General features: G+C 35.9%; 1 protein-coding gene across 4 annotated transcripts in view; it reads right to left on the bottom strand.

Moving 5' to 3' along the window:
• Positions 1-21912, bottom strand: part of PPA2 (inorganic pyrophosphatase 2) — an 83983-nt gene that overhangs the window by 23364 nt on the left and 38707 nt on the right. For all 4 annotated transcript variants that reach the window (XM_089911609.1, XM_089911611.1, XM_022567068.3 and 1 more), the window contains one exon: positions 19914-20040. In XM_089911609.1, coding sequence (XP_089767735.1) covers positions 19914-20040 — 127 coding nt within the window. The remainder of the gene's footprint in view (positions 1-19913; positions 20041-21912) is intronic.

The following is a 21912-nucleotide window of genomic DNA, read 5'->3' as shown; positions in this document are numbered from 1 at the left end:
TCCTATTAGTGGTAGAGCACTGGCCTGAGGGAGTCAGTCCAACCCTGCTGCTCACTAGCTGCATACTCATCGGCGTGTGTCGTATCACCTCCGGACTTGCCTTTGCTTCCCCATGTAAAATGTTACTCCTTCATTCCACAAACATTTCTTGAGCACCTTCCGATACCATGTAAGGAGTAGGGGTTAAGTCAATGAAAACAACAAAGTGCTTTTCCTCAAGGAGCTCAAAGGTTTAATTAAAAAAACAAACATACAAAACAACAGGCAGATAGACAACAAATTGTATTAAAGTGAGAAGATTAAGTGAGATATACTTAAGGACTGATGTCATTCTGAGGACAATGGGGGGCTTCGAGTAGGGAGAGTTACAACATCAGGATCCGTGTTTTATATGTACTAAGCCAAAGGATGCTGACAGTAGAATGGAGAGGGCAGCACCCAGAGAGAACATACTACAGGTGGATGAGAAGGGTTTCATGCACTCCTAGACCAAATATTTAGTAAGTTTCTCATTATGTATCCGACACTGTTGTAAGCAGTGAAATAGAACAGGAATCAGAAACAAGTCCCTGCTCACATGCTTACATAGCAGGAAGAGACAGACAACAAATAAAGACACAAATACACAATTTAAGCGGTGAAAAGTCTGATGAAGAAAAATAAATCAGAGTCAGGAAGACAGAGAATGTGGTCAGGGCAATTTTAAACAGTGTTAACTGGATGGTTCAGAGTTTTTCATTTCAAATTAGTAATGATTTATAGGATTTACTTTTAAGTTCTATTACCACGTAAACACCTTAACCATTACATTTTGAAGACATTCATTTAAATATAATTGGAAATACTACTGTATTAGTAATAGGCCCCTCCCCCAAAAGAGGTCCCCAACGAATGTATCATTTCCAAAAATATCATTTCAAAAAGTATGAGAAATAACTAGATAAAACTAGAAGTCTTTACTCTCCACTAGACTGTGGCTTAAGGGAAATTTAGCATAGTCCGTTATTCACAGTATATTATGGCAAATGACAAACAGACTTAGCACCACTTGGAGCATTAGAAAGCTATAACTAAAACCAGGAGATGACACCAAGCATAGGGATAATTTAAAGATCACTTGGTTTCAGACATGCTCATGCAAGCCTTGTGGGAATCCCCACTCACTAGGCATGACAGGAAAAGGTAAGAACTTTGCAGGCATGGGTTGAACAGACAGGAATTATCCTTTTCCTTTTTATCCTTGCCTTGTGCCTGTTAGGTAAAGGTTTAGCAAGAGTGACAGATGTCTCCGAAGGCCAGGTGTTTCACATAAGTGAAATAAGTGTGGTAAGGCAGAGACCATAGAAATGGCAGAGGCTATGGCAAATAAAAGACTGAGTATGCGGCCTAAAGGCACGCAAATCTAAAATTTTAAAATATGTCAGTGGGCCACACATCTATCTAAAGTAATTCTGGAGCAAACTGCAGAAACGTTACAACTAACTAAGGGAAAAAAGAATCACTTGAAACTGAACACAGGTTAAGTAAGTGATGGAAGATGTTTAAAACAGTGAATTCTAAAGATTAAGACCACATCTTTTTAATATTACACACTGTATCCTCGGTACAGAGTCCTTTGTTATGCCCCAAATGGAACATTCAATAAAGATTTCAGCTAATTAAATTCTGATTATTTTTCCTCTTTACCTTATAAAAAGAGCTTCCTTCTAAAGTGAGCTTTCTATTGACCATCTTCCGACATCCTATCTCATTTTTACAAAAAAAAAAATCTCTGAAATTAACTGAGTTCCTCCAATTCACTGTTTTCTTACTCAGAGGAAAAAATATCTCTTAGTCCACTGAAGGTGAGCAACCAGAAATGCACTTTAATCAATGTCCAAAATAAATAATTTTCTATTACTTAGATCTGATTTATGACATCATTATATTTGCCCAGTCTACCATTTCCTGTTCCACTGCATAAACCTTTTTTTTTTTTTTTTGATAATTGCTTTTTAACACACTGATTTCAAATAAGAAAGGAAAAACTAAGTTATCCAGTATCTACCTCAGCTGGCAAGGTTTTCCCTTCAGAAGTTATGAAGGGAACCTGTTAAGAAAAGACATCAATAATAAAAAACCTGAACATTTAATAATGCCAATAAGAAGTGTAACTCTACAAACATAAGCTAAACTTTTCCATTCTCAATTAATTAAACCCTGGGGAATAAACAGCTGCATTTTCACAAAAAAATAAAACATTTTAAATACGCAATTTAAATATTTTTAAAACCTCAACAGCAAATGCCTCAAGCCAAAACCTTATATGCAATACCAACAGTCAGTTCAATGAATTACCAAAAATATGAAAAATTCCACCTGAAGCCTATAAACTGACTTACACAGTTCATAAAAGATTTTTACATAAATAACCTCATTTCTTCCTCATAAAACTCCTGAGAGTTGTGAGAAGTAAGTAAATTCACATTAAACTTAAGAAAACTACAGCTAAGGAAAGGTAAAAGGGACTTCCCTGGTGGCGCAGTGGTTAAGAATCTGCCTGCCAATGCAGGTGACATGGGTTCAAGCCCTGGTCCAGGAAGATCCCACAAGCCACGGAGCAACTAAGCCGGTGAGTCACAACTACTGACCTGCGCTCTAGAGCCTGTGAGCCACAACTACTGAGCCTGCGTGCCACAATTGAAGCCCGCGCGCCTAGAGCTCACGCTTCGCAACAAGAGAAGCCACTGCAATGAGAAGCCCGCACACCACAACGAAGAGTAGCCCCTGCTCGCCGCAACTTGAGAAAGCCCGTGCGCAGCAACGAAGACCCAATGCAGCCAAAAATTAATTAATTAATTAATTAAAAAAAAAAGAAAATGTAAAAGATTTGTCAAAATGTTGCCCACTCATTCATGGTAGAACTAGTATTATATAAATACAAGTCCTCTAATTCCATGAATTCTGACTTTTCTTCTATATTGCACATTAATAATTTGCCACAGGTTTATTTATATTAGTTTTTATGTGTAGATGTATTTTTATTTTGGTTTTATTGCGGGAAAATATACATAACATAAAATTTACCATTTTTAAGTGTTTGATTCAAGGGCATTAAGTACCTCCACAATGTTGCACAACCATCATTATTATCTAACTCCAGAATTTTTTCATTAGATATATTTTTTATAATATATGTTATTTTAAGAAAAGCAGCGATTCTCTAGTAGTCATTTATTTCCACTCTTGGAATTAATTTTATTGAAAGTTTCTACTAGAGATAATTATATAATTTATTTTCAAGATGAACTAATCCAACAATAAAAGAATAATCTAGAAGAGCTCTTTTATATAATCAAGCTAAGCTTATTTCAGTTTCAGTTTTTAACTACAATTAAACTCTCTTAATCGAGATCTACTTGATCAATTAGCCAGACGATTAACAAAGACTCTCCACTTCTGTAAATATTCTGCCTGATGTCCACAGTGGTCTGTCTGCTGAGTCTGATAGACAGCTCTAGAATGAAGCCCACACTTGGCTCCCACAAGTTTTAGCCTTAGCAAGCCGGTATGTTTATTCCCAAAACATTCATGCCAACTGCATCTGTTGTTACAATTATGAGATTTAATAAAAATTATATAAGGCAGTGACTTTATCAGTACAAAAAAATGAGATTTTGTTTCTATGAAAGTAACTTGAATGTTTTTAAAAGAATTCAATAAAAGAGACTGCTAAAAATATCTGCTGTCGGGGCTTCCCTGGTGGCGCAGTGGTTGAGAGTCCGCCTGCCAATGCAGGGAACATGGGTTCGTGCCCCGGTCAGGGAAGATCCCACATGCCACGGAGCAGCTGGGCCCGTGAGCCATGGCCGCTGAGCCTGCGCGTCCGGAGCCTGTGCTCCGCAACGGGAGAGGCCAGAACAGTGAGAGGCCCGCGTACTGCAAAAAAAAACAAAAAAATCTGCTGTCAAAGTAGGCCTGGGTCAGTTAAAGATGAGATAAAGATGTAAAAATTTACAATTAAACATGTCGATTGATCTGCAAATGAGGTGGGGAAGAGGATTTTAGATATGAGAGATCAGGGACAGCCTCTGACAAAAAGTATTTTAGTAAATTCTTAGATGAAGTGTGGGAGCAGCTCATTCACATAGGCAGAAGAGGAGTTCTGGGAGGAAGACTGTGCCAATCAATACTCTGAGGTACGAGTGTGCATCAAACGTTTGAGGAAGACAAGAAAACCCTGCGTTTAGAGCAGGGTGAAGTAAGAGTATTAAGAGATGAGATTATAGAAGCAGTCACATGGGAGTCTAAGGGCCAGACTAGGGACTTGGCTTTGCGATGAGAAGCCACTACAGGATTCTGGGCAGAGTATGTGTTGCATGAAGAATTCTAGCTGCCGTGTAGGGAAAAGACCGTGGAGAGGAAGAAGTGGAAGCAGGAAATCCAATATGAGGCGAAATGTGATGAGGGCTTTGATTATTGTAGTTGTATGGAGGTGGTGACAAATGGTCAGTTTTGGATATTATTAGAAAGCAGAACTGAGAAGAATTACCAGTTAAAGAAAAAATTAAAAACAACAAAACCCAGTAAAGATCAGACTTACGTAAAATTTAAAGTATCAAAGAGCTAAAAAGGACTAGTCTGTAACATTAAGTAGCAGTTTAAATTATAATACAACTAAATGCAGTCACCTAAATATATATTACCTATTTTTTTAGTTTCATAAAAGGTGTCATAACTTCTGACAAATAGTGTACAGCCATGATTTACTTTATAAAAGAGCTGTTTCCAAATTTGAAAGTTTAATTAACAAAGATTATATATAGTCTCCTTAAGGGAATTTTTATATTAAAACTAAAAATACATGATTTATAAATAACCATAGTTCTATATAAAACCACTGGAAATTTTGTAAATTTCTTTATTAAATGCTAGGTAAAAAGCAAAACAGAAAATAATGATGCAATATAACAAAATTTAAAGTTCAATTTGGCTTTTCAAAATCCAGAGCTCTCCATTTTAATTTAGTTTGTCTTAACTAATTTTGATTTAGAAATTTATAAAAGCAGAGAAATTAAGCTAAAATATCTTAGTCAAAACCTACCACTTTATCTCTGTAGGTGTGAGAGGATCATAACACTTTTCACTTTTTAAAAGCAATCTTTATGACTTATCTTTTTCTTTCGAGATACTGTATACCTTTCAACATGTAATCAAGTTTCTTTTCAGTATAAACCAATTCACTTGTTTCTAAAACGTAACTGAATATCACAAACTGTAATCTATTAAGAAAAAAGAAAGGTTTGATAATTGACTTTCTTTCTAATATTTATTATAAAAAAATACATTCTCTTATGCCAGGAGTAGCTTCTAATCACAGGTATTTGTCAAGACTTCCATTTTACCCAGATCTCAGACTTAAACACACTTTAATACTCTATTTTTGCCAAATAAGCAAACAGTAATGATGTAAATGAGGTAAAAAATTCAGTTGATAAGGCTCATTTTATACATACAGCCCATGAACAATATGAGAGAGAAAGAGAGAGAGAGAGAGAGAGACAAATCTAACCTATGACATATTTTTACTCTGGAGACTTATCAAAGACGCAATGAACTTTAAAAGTAATTATTTACCAAAAACAAAAAAAAGTAAGAAATTTTAATCATGAGAAAATCTTAACACATTCTATAATAAATACCTTTAAGATATTTATTGATATTATTATATTATATAATATTAATAATATATATTAATATTCTAATTAATTAATATTAAATATTTTAAATAATTTAAATTACTCTCTTGCCTACCCAGAAAGAACCATGCCAAGTCCCCCCAACTTTTGATATAATTAAATATTGGATATTAAAAACAAACAATAAAGGAAAAACACACTCTTACTTACTAATAAATAACTTCTTGGTACAAAAGAAAATCAAAAGAAATCAATCCTGAGAGGACCCCTACAAACAAGGATTTTAAAGTAGTTATTATGAATATGTTCAAGGACGTTCAGGAAAATATGGTCACAACGCATGAACATGTGGAAATCTCAGTTGAGGAATAAAAACTATGAAACTATCAAAAACAACAACAACAAAAAACAAATGAGGGAGTATCTGAAATGAAAAATCATGAATTTAATAGCAGAACTTGGATATGGCAGAAATAAATCAAGTAAGTAGAAGTCAGATCAATAGAAATCATGGAGTCTAAAGAACAATAAGGAAGAAAGACTGAAAAGACATGAGAGTTTCAGTGACCTGTGAGACAATTAAGAGTGGTCTAAATACAGCATACACAAAAATTAACTCGAAATGGATTAAATACTTGAATATAACATCTGAAATCTTAAACTTCCTAGAGGAAAACATAGGCTGTAACCTCACTGACATCAGCCTTAATGATGATGTTTTTGTGGATTTAACTCCAAAGGCAAGGGAAACAAAAGCAAAAATAAATAAATGGGACTACATCAAACTAAAAAGCCTTTTTGTGCAGCAAAGGAAACCATCATCAAAATGAAAAGGCAACCTAATGAATAGGAGAAGATATTTGCTAGTCATATATCTGATAATGGGCTAATATCCAAAATATATCAAGAACTCATAAAACTCAACAACAAACCCAATTCAAAACTGGACAGAGGATCTGAATAGACATTTTCCCAAAGAAGACATACAGATGGTCAACAGGCACATGAAAACATGTTCAACATCACTAATTATCAGGGAAATGCAAATCAAAGCCACAATGAGATATCACCTCACACCTGTTAGAATGGCTATTCTCAAAAAGACAAGAAATAACAAACGTTGGAGAGAATGTAGAGAAAAGGGAGCCCTTGTGCACTGTTGGTAGGACTGTAATTTGGTGTAGGCACTATGGAAAACAGTATGGAGATTTCTGAAAAAATTAAGAATAGAAAAGCCATATGATCTAGCTAATCCACTTATGGGTATTTACCCAAAAAATATGAAAACACTAATTTGAAGAGACATATACACCCCTACGTTCACTGCAGCATTATTTACAATAGCCAAGATATGGAAACAACTCAAGTGTCCATCAACAGATGAATGGATAAAGAAGATGTCGTATATAAACATAAACATAATACTACTTGGAAATAAAAATGAATGAAATCCTGCCATTTGCAACAACATGGATGGACCTCAAAGGTATTATGCTAAGTAAATAAGCCAGAGGGAGAAAGACAAATACTGTATAATTTCACTGACATGTGGAATCTAAACAAAACAAAACAAACAAATAAAACAAAAACAAACTCATAGATACAGAGATTAGGTTAATGGTTACCAGAGGGGAAGGGGTTGAGGGGTGACTGAAGTGGGTGAAGAGGGTCAATGGTTTGGTGGTGGATGGCAACTGGACTTGTCATGGTGATCACTTTGTAGTGAATACAGATGTCAAATTATAATGATGTACACCTGAAATTTATATAATAATAATTTTTAAAGTGGTCTAAAATATGTTATGAGTCTCAGAATGAAGGTAGAAAATATGGCCTGAAAACAATGTGAAAATATAACGGTAAATAATTTCCCAAATGTGGCAAAAACATGAACTTACGGATCTGCAAAGTTCAGGATAGCCTAAGGAGGACAAATAAATATAAAGGAAAGACCAGCTTAGCATATCACAGAAAAATTGCTGAAATCCAAAAATGAGGAGAAAACCTTTAAAACAGTCTAATAAAAACAATATATTATACACTAAGTTAACAACACACTGTTGGCTTATCAAAAACAATGCAGGCCAAAAGAAAATGGAAAATCTTTACAAAAAAACCCTGTAACTCAAAATTCTATATCCAGTGAAAGTATACTTCCAAAACAAAGGCAAGAAAAGCCAAGAAAAGACAGATCAATGAAAATGGAGAGAATTCATCGCCCAAAGAACTGCACTACAAAAAATGCTAAAGTTGAAGGGAAATAACACCAGATGGAAACTACAGATCTTCAGGAAGTAATAAAATATATGGGTAAAAAAATGGCAAAACATGGGTAAATATAATAGAATACATATGTGTGTGTGTGTTTTTCCTCTTAATTTTTTTAAAAGGCATTTTATTGTTTAAGACAATATGAAACCAAAGCACAATGGATGGAGGTTCTGGGACCAACTGGATCTCTCATACAACTTGCTGGTGGAAATGCAAAATGGTATATAAAGTCACTTTAGTAAAGTTTGACAGTTTCTTACAATGTTAAGCATATAATTACCCACTGACCTATAACCCTATTCTCAGGTATTTCCTCAAGAGAAACGAAAACATAGGTTCACACAAAGACCTATATATTTGAATGTTCATAGCAGCTTTATTTGTATTAGCCCCAAACTCAAAACCCAAATTTCTGTCAACAGGTGGATGGATAAACTGCAGTGTATCTACACAATGGAAACTATTCAGCGACAAAATAGAACAAGCTACACTGATCACACACAATATGTATGAATCCCTACAGCACTGCAAATACCAAAAAATACTTGTCCTTAGCAATGTACAGGTAACTCCAAAGAAACATAACTACAATTGTTAAAAATGCCAAAAATTTAAGTACAAATGTTTTCTCACTTTAAAATAAGTGAAAATGCACTATTTTGAAGGTATTTTCAAACTTTGCTCAAAACATTCAGTTTTTATCAATATATATGCATACATTCATTTATTCATCAATTTAAAAAAAATTACCAAGCACCTATAACATGCCAGACACTGAACAAAGCTTTTGTAGTGGAAAAATTAAATACCTAGAAACAAACCGAACATAAAATGTAAGACCTTCATTAGTAAATCTACATCAATTTTCTAAAAGATAAACAAGAAAACCTGAATAACTGGAGAAATATATAAACATATCATGCTCATTATTGCAAAATTTAATATTTTAAAGAGAGCAGAAATCCCTGACAATTCCAAAAATTTGCCCAGAAGAATATATGCATTAGAAAAAAACCAAACAACTTGGAAAATGTAGAACAAAAGGAGGATTTGCCTTCTATATGTTTTATTATGAGGTTGTTGTAATTAAAATAATGTGGCACTAGCACAGAAATAGATCACTGACACCAAAGAGAATCCAGAAGCAGACTATCTGTATAAATAAGAATGCAATATACAATAAAGGAGACATTTCAAAAAAGGGGGAAGAGAAAAGATTTTTCTGTTAAGAGGTGATGAAAAAATTATTTATATGGAAAAAATAAATTCCACATGGATTAAAGATCCAAGTGTAAAAAAATTAAAACATAAAAGAATAAAAAAAAAATAAGGAAAAACAACTTTGTGACTATGGGGTAAGAAATCCTTACGTAAGAATCAAAATGCTAAAGTCACATATAAAAATGATTGACAAAATGCAATACGTCAGAATTTAAAATGCCTGTAAGACAAAAGGCAACACAGCTTCTCTGAAGATAGGGAGAAAATATTTGCAACCTAAATAATAAAGAATATCCAAAATATCTAAGCAACTCCCAAATATCAAAAGAATATGTCAACTCAATAGAAAAATGGAGGGCACCATGCATAGGCAATTCACAGAAGGGAAGATACAACTAGCCAATAAATATATGAAAAAGATGCTCCATCCAAGCATTAAGCAGGAAAATGTAAAATTAAAACAAAATACCATTTTCATCTATTAGATTGGCAAAAAAAAAAAACCTTTTAAAGGCTCAGTAATAGTATGTCATTGAAGCTTCAAAACCTGTAAATTAGGCATTATTTATTTCCTTTATGTAAATTAGGAAACTGGGACTCCATGAGCTTAAGTAATTGGCTCAAGATCTTAAAGGGAATAGAGTAACCTCAATATAGAGCTGACCCTTGAACAACATGGGTTTGAACTGTGCAGGTCCACTTATACATGGATTCGTTTCAATGTGTGTACCGCAGTACTAGTGATCCATGGATGGCTGAATCTGAGGATGCCTGCACTGCAGATACGGAGGGCCAACTGTAAAGTTACATGTGGATTTCTGACTGTGCCAGGTTGGTGCCCCTAACCACCGCGTTGTTCAAGGGCCACCTGCGCTACCTTTAAATATGGGGTGGCAGGGGTACGTGTGGGGAGAAGAACATCATCAAATTTGATTAGGTGATTACATCTCCTAACTGAACATATATCAAAATTGTTATCAATTATTCTAGTTCCAAGACTGGATTATCCAACCAGCAAAGAAGAATAGATTAACAGAATGGTTCTCAACTTGGAGGAACCCATCAGGGTCACCCAGGGATATTTATCAAACTATATATACAGTCACATCATTAACTTCCTATCCACATCCCCATATAGAGAACCACCTGTACTTCCATGAAAATGATCCAGAGGGGGGAAAAAAAAATGAAAATGCTGTTTTCACTGGCATTATCTCCACCAGACCACAACAGGAAGTAAGGAAAGCATATAATCAGCTGAGGATTTTTGTTTTTATTTTTAGATAAAAAACAGTAACACAAATGTAGTGCCATATCTCCTTGCCCATATTATTTAAAAGAAAAAAAAAGATACTAGAAAATGTGCTCATGTTTGAAATTCTGTCCAAAGAGAGTAAAAAAAAAAGTAGAAAAGGAGTTTCCAATTCTAAGGGATGCCACCAAAGGAAGTGACATAAATGCACAAAGCTCTCGTTCCAATGCTGTAGATGCTGCTCTCACAGAGCTAAATGTGTGCAAGACCGGCCTCCAAACAAAGTCTGTGGGAAGTGAGAACATACGTTTTTGATGACATTTTATAAACATTCACAAGAAGTAACAGTTCTCTTCCATAATATTTACTGTATCATCACAAATAGAGGTTCCAGCTCAGAGAAGTGTTTTAATAGCTACACTTACATGGGATCCCTAAAAGGTTCTCATGTTTTCCACGCTGTTCTGCATATCTATGCTTAATAGCACACAGACTAATGAACAGTATCCTTCATTTTAGTTGCCTTTTCTTTCTCTATTCTCCTTTTCCACAAATTCTACTCTTATCAACATCTATACTAAAAATGTATGTTAACATCATGAAAAATGGAATATACTTCAAAATAAGTTAAAACCAAACAAAGATAGAAGCCTATTTGTACTGTATCAGAAAAACTTCTTGGAAAAGACTTGGTAGATCTCTTTCCCAAAATATAAATATTTTTTACCATTTCACAAGAAATTTTACATGACCAGTAAAATGAAAACCATCCAGGTGCCTTGTAACACAGAAATCCAAATGGTTTTCTAATCTAATTTTAACTAGAACCACATAACCAAGTAGCTAAAAGCTAAGGCTTTGGGTCAGCCAGACTTTCACTGAAGTTTCAGCTCCACCACTTAACAGCTTCCCTAAAGTACCGAAAAATGTGCCAATGTCCCCAAGAAATCTATCTCATGATCTTTAACTTAAACTGCGTTTCATTCAGCACTAACTCTGAAGATAATTTAGGTCTTTCTATTTTAGAAGAAGACAGGCTTTAGCCTGTCTGAATAATGGATTGAAATATTCCTAAAACAACCAAAAGTTAGAGAAGAAAAGCTCTAGGGGTCATTTACTGATTAGAAGATCAATCCCACAACTTTAGAAATGAAGAAAGCTTCAACAGGCTATGTGAGGGACTTCCCTGGTGGCGCAGTGGTTAAGAATCCGCCTGCCAATGCAGGGGACACAGGTTCAATCCCTGGTCCGGGAAGATCCCATATGCTGCGGAGCAATTAAGCCCGTGAGCCACAACTTCTAAGCCTGCACTCTAGAGCCTGCGAGCCACAACTACTGAGCCCGCGAGCCACAACTACTGAAGCCCACACGCCCTAGAGCCTGTGCTCTGCAACAAGAGAAGCCACCACAATGAGAAGCCCGTGCGCAGCAACTAGAGACAGCCCGCGTGCAAAGACCCAACTCAGCCGAAAATAAATAAATAAATAAATAAATAAATAAAAAATAAATACATTTGTAAAAAAAATAAAGAAAAATCTTATTCGTGTATTGGGAACATGTGCTGGAGGGAAAAAGGAAATTAAAAAAAAAAAAAAAGGAGGTTACGTGACTTTCCCAAGGTCAGATAACTAATACATACAAGAGAGGATTTTAGAATTTAGGCCTCCCCTACTCTTCACATCGTAGGAATATGACTGAAGCCTGAAAAAACACTGGAAGAGGTCAAGGTTCAAAAAAGAGGCAAATGGGGCTTCCCTGGTGGCGCGGTGATTGAAAGCTTGCCTGCCAATGCAGGGGACACGGGTTCGAGCCCTGGTCCGGGAGGATCCCACATGATGCGGAGCAACTGGGCCCGTGAGCCACAATTACTGAGCCTGCGCGTCTGGAGCCTGTGCTCCGCAACAACAGAAGCCGCGATAGTGAGAGGCCCACGCACTGTGATGAAGAGTGGCCCCCGCTTGCCACAACTAGAGAAAGCCCACGCACAGAAACGAAGACCCAACACAGCCATAAATAAATTAATTAATTTTTTTTGAAAAAGAGGCAAATGATTCCCAGTAACTTAATTCTATTCTTAATTATAGTACATTTTACTTGATTTGTCCCCGTTCCTCAACTGCCTCCTCCCACATCCCATCCCTACCCACCCACGCCTATTAAGCCATACCTATTAATGAAATCAAAGGAATGAAGATCAAAAGAGCCATCTTTTACTGGGACTTCTAATCATAATTATCCCACTGATGCCTCAACTATTGAAGAGCAAGTGGTCAGCGCTCCCAGAAAGCAAGATAGTCCAAGGCCACAAATACTCTTCCGAGCATCAATGCGATGGAGTGGCTCCCACAGCCTTTAGGGAAGTCACTGACCAATGCCCACCCCCAACCACCAGTGCCCTCAGGTTCCCAATCTGAAACAAAAAAGGGAACACTAGCACATCTTGCTTGAACTTAGGTAAACATTCAACAGATATTCCAAAAGAAGCACTCAGCATAGTTCCTCGACATACAGTAATTGTTCCAGAAATTTTACAGCTTTTAGGACGACAATGGTGACATGCCGGCCCCTTTCTGTGCCAAAGAATACACGCAAAGGAAAGCAAAGAGAACACTATTCTTTCCGGTTACAAAGGTTAATGTGAATATTTTCCCTTAAGATTAATATGCTGTGCCCTATTTTTTCCCTAAATGATAAGGTTAACTTGTGTTTTAGGAAGTAAGGAAATTAAATACCTTATTAATTTGGCTTATTTTTAAAATAATAATTGCAGGGGCACTAGAATTGTTTATTTAGCACATGAAAATTTAAGTCAAATAGATTTGGTTTCCATGCGTTTGTTCCTGCCTTGAAAGAAAATAAAAGAAACTACATAGTTTTATTTGACTTTCAAATTTCTTTAAATGTAAGTTGAAATTCTACAAATATGAAATACATATAAATTCTGATAATTTCAGGACAAGTGCAATGCTGGCCTTTGAAAAAGTCCCAACTGCCTCATTTAAAATAAGTCCCTTATTACTCATGTAATTTATTCATCCCAGAATGTATCTACATCAATATAATTGTTCTGATTTTCAATTTTTGAAAACTTTAACATCACTGCACAGGCAATATTTATTACAGGACATCAGACAATAGTTTTCATTTATTTAATACCAATCAAAAGAAATCTTTATTGCTCTGCAAGCTGACATAGCTTCTAGGCTTAAATTACCTCATGACATTACTTCTCCTGACATAAGGGCCTTAGGCATCGTTGGTGGTCCTGAAGAGGCTCAAACATCTGTTTGGTGAATATCTGAAGCTCGATATTATAGAAGGTGGTTAGTTTAACCAGGAGAGAAATTACATATGCCCTAGCATTTCCATCTTCTTAAAAAGCTCTGAACTTGGTTATTTCAGAACCAAGCACTATTATCCCTAACAGCCAAGGCATTCTCTAGTAACAATTTAGGTGCCCTGGGAGTCTTATTAACTCTTTCAGGTCATTAAGGTACCATTAAGAGCATTAGGGGCTGGAACCTAATTACAGTGCATTAAATGGTCTTAGTGCTCCCCAAGTGTTAATGAGCCAGCCAAAGTGACCAATTTTCTATCAGGGCGTATGAGGAATTTGTTCTCAAATGCTGTTTAGACATTTTTTAGATTTTCAAAGTTGCTACTCAACTTTCAGAAGGCAAAACTTGAATATTTAAATAATAATGTTAAAATTACAGAAACATAGCCAGCAACCACAGTTTCCTTCCAACTGAAATGTATTCTCTGATGCAATGGCTAGTTTTAGTTCAGTCAAGTCAAAGTTTAAAAAACTATAAACATTAAAACAGGATATTACAGTCTACCAAAGTCTGTACATGTTCATTAGGATCAAAGAAGTTATTTCCTAACAAATAAAACAACCACAGGGCTTCCCTGGTGGCGCAGTGGTTAAGAATCCAACCGCCAATGCAGGGGACACGGGTTCGAGCCCTGGTGCAGGAAGATCCCACATGCCGCGGAGCAACTAAGCCCGTGCACCACAACTAGTGAGCCTGCGCTCTAGAGCCCGCGAGCCACAACTACTGAGCCCGTGTACCCTACAGCCCGCGCACCACAACTACTGAGCCCACGTGCCACAACTGCTGAGCCCGCGTGCCTAGAGCCTGTGCTCTGCAACAAGAGAAGTCACCGCAATGAGAAGCTCGCTCACAGCAAGGAAGAGTAGCCCCCGCTCACGCAACTAGAGAAAGCCGGCACACAGCAACAAAGACCCAACACAACCAAAAATAAATAAATAAATTTTAAAATATTGGTATCACGCTTCAAGCATGATACATCTAGAACTACATGTATAAAAATTAAAGAGTAATAAAAATTGCTTAAAAAACCCCCACAACCCCAGAACTTCCTTACAGAAATACAAATGTGTCTGAATACACCAAAAAATATATAGATAGATAGATAAAACATACTGTCTATAAATTAAAACACACTTTTTTCTGTTTTCAGAAAAGAAGAAACAGGTACTGACCATGTCAAAAACAGCTTCTTTTTCTTAAGGTAGTAGAAATTAATAGGAGGGACTTACTTTTTAAATGTCTAAATAACAATTATATATAGGAAATAATAAAAAAATTTCTCTATAAATTTCTGTATTACACACATCCTCAGAAAACTACAGAATTTTAAAGAATGTCCAGATAGTTACCCTTCCCTACGTTTTTAATTCTTCTTCCCATTGAATAAAAATGTCAAGTATAGATGACAAATGTTTAAACTGTTAAAAAATCACTCCGTTGTGATAGAAATTTTAACTGATATACAGTAATTTATATTTAAAGTTACTGCATCCGATATTTTAAAGTTATTTAAGGAGAAGTTGACCACCAAAACAAACTATTTCTGACATGTATGGACTCTGACACGTATGAAATCAATCTCCCATGCATTTTCTGTAAAAATTTTTGGAAAATGTACACCAGCCAACAATGAAAAAGGAAAGGAAAGTAGAGGGCATCAAAGAATCTAAGAAAGAATAGAACTAATAACCCAGAAAGGCAATGAACTAATAACCCAGAAAGGCAATGAAAAGAAGCCCCATGATAATAGCATAGCTATGCAGCAGGCTCAAGGGTATACAGCCTGTCTAAAACCAGTCATTCGATAAACAGTATGATAAATGAAGTGAATGATAGTCACATAAATACTGTAAATGTTATTTATTAGTTTTCAACTTTCAGATTCAAGAGACAAAACATGAAAAACAGTTATGGTTAAAGAACAGAACCTATGCATTACAAATGTTTACACTGTAGAACTCATAGTGTAGCTGAGGGAAGCTGGGTTGTAAGAAGGAAAGAAGTACAGAAACCTGAATGCCCTGGTTTTACACTGGGCAGCCACGAGTTACCGTTCAAAATTAATGAAGCAATAAATACAGCTCAAAGTGTAATACCTAGAGTTATTAAGATAACAGAAGAAGAAATATGATAACAAAATTGAGAGATGTATAAGATGTTAAATTCCTAATCTTTGAAAGCAGCAACTTAAGTTAACAGGGAAAAGAAAGAGAGGTGTGAGCACACTGATTACAGAACAGAAGCAACCACTTGAGAACTAAAAACATATGGGGAAGAAGATATGAGAAGTCAGTCTAGGGGGGTGGGGATGAAAAAGTAGGAAGGAGAACATTACTTTTCATTTTATATACGCTTTTTATACTTCTGAGTTTTTATTTCCAAATATATGACTATTTTTTATAATTAAAAAAATGCCATCCAAAGTCTTCTGTTTGTGATTTCAGAAGGTACACGTGGGAGGGACACAATAAAATGTTTAAAAGTTGCTTGGTTTCAGATTAAATACTGTTGATTAATTTTTAAAGATTTATAGTAGATAGAGAATAGCACCAAACTTTTCATAGAAACTAATTTTGTAAAAATTCCTTCACAAATTTAGGAAGCTTTCAACCCCTGTGATTAGTGAGCATCTTTCAGTTCTCATCCCCTCCAATTCCCCCCTTTACAGGTGCTAATGAAAACACAAACAACACACCAGGCTAAGTAGTGAAGAAAAAAAGTAAGGTTAGGAATGATTTCTGTCCATTAATATTTGCTTGAGCAGCAGGACAACAGAAACTCTGTCTTTTGTCTGAAATCGTTTCAGAGGAGAGCTGGATGATGTTAGAGAGATATGATAAATATAAACCAAATTTCAGTTTCAATGAAAAATAAAAGCTGCTACATAGGGTTACCTAGTATTCCATGATTTAGGATTAAAAAAAAAAATTTATACTGCAGACTCTTCAGCCTTTCAATTTGCGCCTACATCTATTCTTTTTCTTGGGTCTCTATCGAATAAAAGAGGAGAGAAGAAACGTGGAATATGTGGAGTATGTACAGTAACGTGGAGGTAAAAGAAATGAGAAGTCACAAAAGAAAACACTTATAACTCTTAAAACTACAGAACTTATCTTACAAAATCTAGATATATAAGAGTACTTAAGTATTGGAACTACTCAGTGTAAATAATATGCAAATATTCTTAAATAATCCATTTTCCCCTGTGTGCCTTATTCATTCTGGAAATAAACACAAAGGACAATGTCAGCTACCATTTCAGAGCAAAATATGTCAATAATTACTCATCTAGTCTTTTAAGATTTAAAAAAGTTATTATAAAGAAGCACTGCTGTATTTCTTAAGATGAAGATAATGTATGTGTTCCCTTTTAGTGTAATGGGAAAAAAAAGTACTTTTTTGCCTTTCAAAACAATAATTTTAATTATTCTAGCCTGATAATTTCATCTCAACCAAAATAAGCTTCAATATTTCTGCATGTCATGGTTTCAGTATTTCTGCATGTCTCTCTGTATAAGCATACACAACAAGAATTTAGAAGAGGATGCCCAAAGTGCAAGCCGTCTCCATTTGGGGTATAAACAGAAAAAAAGTGAAAATACAGTTATATTTTTTCATTCTAACCCTTAGGAAACTGTAGGAGTAAGGTACTTTATACTGTGTAATCTGGTTTCAATACTGCTAGTTACAAATACTGTAAATTACACAAATATGAATTGTGCAGTATCGCATGGTAGATGGGGCAATGGACTTTCTCATCAGACTGAAATGAGTTCAAATCATGGTTCCACTATTTACTAAATGTGCAAACTTAGACACGTTATTTATTTATTTATTTTAAAATTTATTTATTTTTGGCTGCGTTGGGTCTTCGTTGCTGCACAGGCTTTCTCTCTGGTTGCGGTGAGCGGGGGCTACTCTTCTTCGCAGTGCACGGGCTTCTTCTCATGGTGGTGGCTTCTCTTCTTGCGGAGCACAGGCTCTGGGCGCGCGGGCTTTAGTAGTCGTGGCTCGCGGGCTCCAGAGCGCAGGCTCAGTTAGTTGTGGCGCACGGGCTTAGCTGCTCCGCGGCACATGGGATCTTCCCAGACCAGGGATCGAACCCGTGTCCCCTGCACTGGCAGGTGGATTCTTAACCACTGTGCCACCAGGGAAGTCCCTAGGCAATTTATTTAAATCCTTTGAGATTCTTCTAAATTAAGAATAATAATATGTACTAGGACAGGCACCAGTGTTTGACATATGTTAGGGAATTTGAGGTGTTAAATCACATCTCCAACAGTACTGAGCTAAAGACTAGTTTCCTTAGACTCTCAGCCTCTCCAGTTTAAAGGGACATCCCTCAGTAGAGTTTCGTGACTTTAGTGTGCCACATCACAAATGAATTAGTTGAACAGTTTGCTTTTGCTGGCTGTTGCATCATTATATTATCAGTTCTCATCTGAGGAGCAGCTTATGTATTAAAAAACTTTTAAATTGGGTATTGATTTACTCTTGTTACATATGTATACATATATACATGCATACATATATATGTGAGAAATACAATAATAAAGAAATCCAGTGCAAAATAATGAAATAGATAAGAAAAATATATGGTTTATGGGCCTGAGTCTCATATTTTAATTGTAGTTTTCATGTTTTAGTTTTGACCTTGAGGTTATATGTACTTCACCCGATCAGACCCCTCCCTTTCTCAATTACAAGCAAGAATGGCATAAAATCTCTCTTGTTGTTCCATGTGCAAGAAGTTTTTTGTTTTTTTGTTTTTTTTAAGAAAACACTTCCTTTATTAAATGCAGCTATGCTTACATTTTGGTGCATTTCAAAAAGCAATGTTGATCAGTGGTAATGCTTACATTAAATTGAGCATGCACAATTATAATGGAAAAAAATCCCTAAGAACAGCTTTTACACATCCCTCTTGCTAGTGCAGCTCTGTGTAAAACTAGAAAGTCTGCAAAGTATGTTTTCTGCATCAGGAGTTTCCCTCTCTGTACTTCTCCTTCCTGCTCCACGGTGAAGAAAAGGTTTTAAATGCACATAAATTAAGACAGTTTAAAATGTAAGTGTTAATGAGTTTCAGTCAATTCAGAAATGGTATATTTTCAAATTGAGATAAGAATTGAGGTCTAGAAAAGACCAGGATCCCAAATAAGGATGAAACTGAAAGGAGAAAGGTTAGAAAACTAGGGGAAAAAATTGGTCAGAGAATAATAATAGTGACCATATACCCAACACTTCATATGACAGCCAGATGCTTTAAGTAAATCATCTCTTATACTGCCAACAAGCTCACAAGTAGGTATAATTACCTACATTATTAGATGAGCAAACTGAAATTCAGAAAGGTTAAATGATCTATCCAAAGTCACTCAAGTAGAAAGTAGCACAGCCAGAACGCAAACTGAAGTCTGTCCGACACCAAAGAAAGTTAACTCTTTATCATACCAAACTTCTGGAACTTAAATTTCTGGGACATCAAAATTTTGTTAGAGGGCCGTTATCTTTCCCTTCACCTGTACAAGACAGAACAAAAACTAGGTATAAAACCAGCTTATGGGGCTTCCCTGGTGGTGCAGTGGTTGAGAGTCCGCCTGCCGATGCAGGGGACACGGGTTCGTGCCCCGGTCCGGGAAGATCCCACATGCCGCGAAGCAGCTGGGCCCATGAGCCATGGCCGCTGAACCTGTACGTCCGGAGCCCGTGCTCCGCAAGGGGAGAGGCCACAACAGTGAGAGGCCCGCGTACCGCAAAGACAGCTTATGTCTTTGATGAACACTCCCCTTTTTGCTTTTTTATTTTTCCTGTTACTCAAATGAATGAAAGAGAGACTTAAGAAAGAAAAGAATGAAGGGCGGGAGGGAAGGAGGTGAGGGGGAAGGGAACCCACAGATTGTACTTTCTTAGTCTGAAGTATCGTCTGTCTGTCTGCACTCCTTTTCGTTCTCTTGCTCCTCCCAGCAGTACGACATAACTCAGACACAGTCATATTGAATTGCCCTTTATAGTCCATGGAGAGAGAATTAGAAAACAAAACGTGTAAGTTTAACTCCCAAAATATACACTGTGTTCTACATGAGCCTCTTTTAAATTCTAAGAATTCCAATGACACACTGATTTACTTCTGTTTCTGGAAAGTTACAGACTTACCATGAAACTTGGAGGCTTCAGGATCATTCACATTGATAGCAATTAACTTCCAATCTGTTTCACCCTGATCAATAAGAGCCAGAATTCCAAGGATCTTCACATGAACAACATCTCCACGAGAAAGAACCTTTAAAGAGAAAAGAAATTCAGCATTTGCCAGGCTTTGGAGAAATTTACTCATATATCATAAAAATCTATATGAAAGATTAAAAGCACTATAGACTGAAACTTAATAATTAAAATTATTGTAAACACAGTCCTAAAGCCTTTTATGATATCCTTCTTACAAAAGATGTCTTGATCCCTTTCTGGAAAATGAAATTATTTATAGATCTTAAAATTTAATGTACTAGGCCTAGAAAACTCATACTAATAGGCAGAAAATAAAGTCATGTATATCATGTTATAATATAAATCTGGCTTCTGCTGCTTGGGGGTAAAAAGACATGAGAATCCTTTGAAACTTGGGGGTAAAAAGACATGAGAATCCTTTGAAACTTGGGGGTAAAAAGACATGAGAATCCTTTGAAACTGCTTTATAGTACCTTTTTTGCAAACTATATTTATCAGTTACTAGTGAAAAGTAAATTTTTATCATATCTGAATACAGCCTTAAGATAATGAATGACAATGAAAGAGTTATTAAAATGTTAAAGACAGAGACAAAGCAGGTTTCATAAAATGCTTTAAAAAGATTTTAAGTGAAACCAAGAAACAGCATGATGTTGAAGCAGATGTTTCTTGTACTAAAGAAAGTTATTTCAGTGGTTCCCTCAAGTTGCCAATGCCAAGTTTATATGCATGCATTCTTTCTATAGCCTTTTATTTTTAAAGGTTTAGTTGGCTATAGAATTTCACTGTAAGCTGAAATCTGAACACATGCTTCAGAATAATTCCTTCATGATTCAAAATTCAGCTTTACATCTGGAAATCAAGGTATGCAAAGGAAAGTCACTGTTGTATCTTGAAATTATTTGAGAGAAAACAACAGATCTTAAACCAAAAAGTCAAATAAATCCTTTCAGGACATTTGCAAAATGAATCTGAAATCTTAATATAAATCTGCATGAAAGTGAAATTAGTTTATCCAACAGATTAATGTGACTGTATAAACTAAACTGAAATAGCACTTTTAGGAGAATATGCACAATTATATTAGTCAGACTCTCACATGTTTGGGCTCTATTTAGTGCCCAGCACTATATTAGACACTATGTATACAAAAAGAAAGCATCCCCTTTCTTAAAGGTTTACAATCTTGTTGGGGAGACTTACACACCTCATGCCAGGAGGTACTTTATAAAACAAAAATGTTCAAAGTTATCACATAATCATCAATGAAAGGTGGTTCCATTGGTTAACTCAGTGATGAACTGCATCCCTGCTTCTCAGCCAGAGGCAATTTTGCCCTCTAGAGGACATGTGGCAATGCTGGGGACATTCTGGGTTGTCACAACTGGGCGGGTATTATTAGCACATTAGCTAGCGGGGAAGAGGCCAGGGATGCTGCACAGGACAGTCTCCTATTACAGTATCATCCACCCAAAATGTCAATAGTGCCAAAGCTGAGGAGCCTGCAGCAGACTTTGGTGACAGGGGTGTCTATCAGAATTACTGGGAATCATATATAGTTTTTAAAGGCACCTTCTAAATTGTTTTATTTTTATTCACAAGAATTAATTTACTTTGAAATTTCATACAACATAAGAGCAGATTTGAGACTTTTATGGTTACAAGGGCAAGCAGGAAGCATGTCTGGGAATTACCAAGTTTCATCAGAATGATAAATGCCCTCTGATCTCATAAGCAACAGAAAGGGATTAGACAAACCACTGCCTTGCAATAACACTCTAAAAACTGGAAAGGAAATTCTCTCAATCAAACCAAAAACTCAGGATAAGATGCTTAAAAACAAATGGTAAAATTCTTCTGAATACCCCACAATTCAATTCAGTCTAAAGCAATTCAACAAATTTTGCAGAACACATAATGTTAGATA

This window comes from Delphinapterus leucas, chromosome 5, assembly GCF_059928025.1.
Source record: "Delphinapterus leucas isolate spDelLeu-1000000601 "Yukka" chromosome 5, BTC_Dleu_Yukka2, whole genome shotgun sequence".
In the NCBI taxonomy this organism is placed as follows: Eukaryota; Metazoa; Chordata; class Mammalia; order Artiodactyla; family Monodontidae; genus Delphinapterus; species Delphinapterus leucas.
Note: the sequence above shows the minus strand (reverse complement) of the source record. Positions and strands in the feature narration are given on the sequence as shown.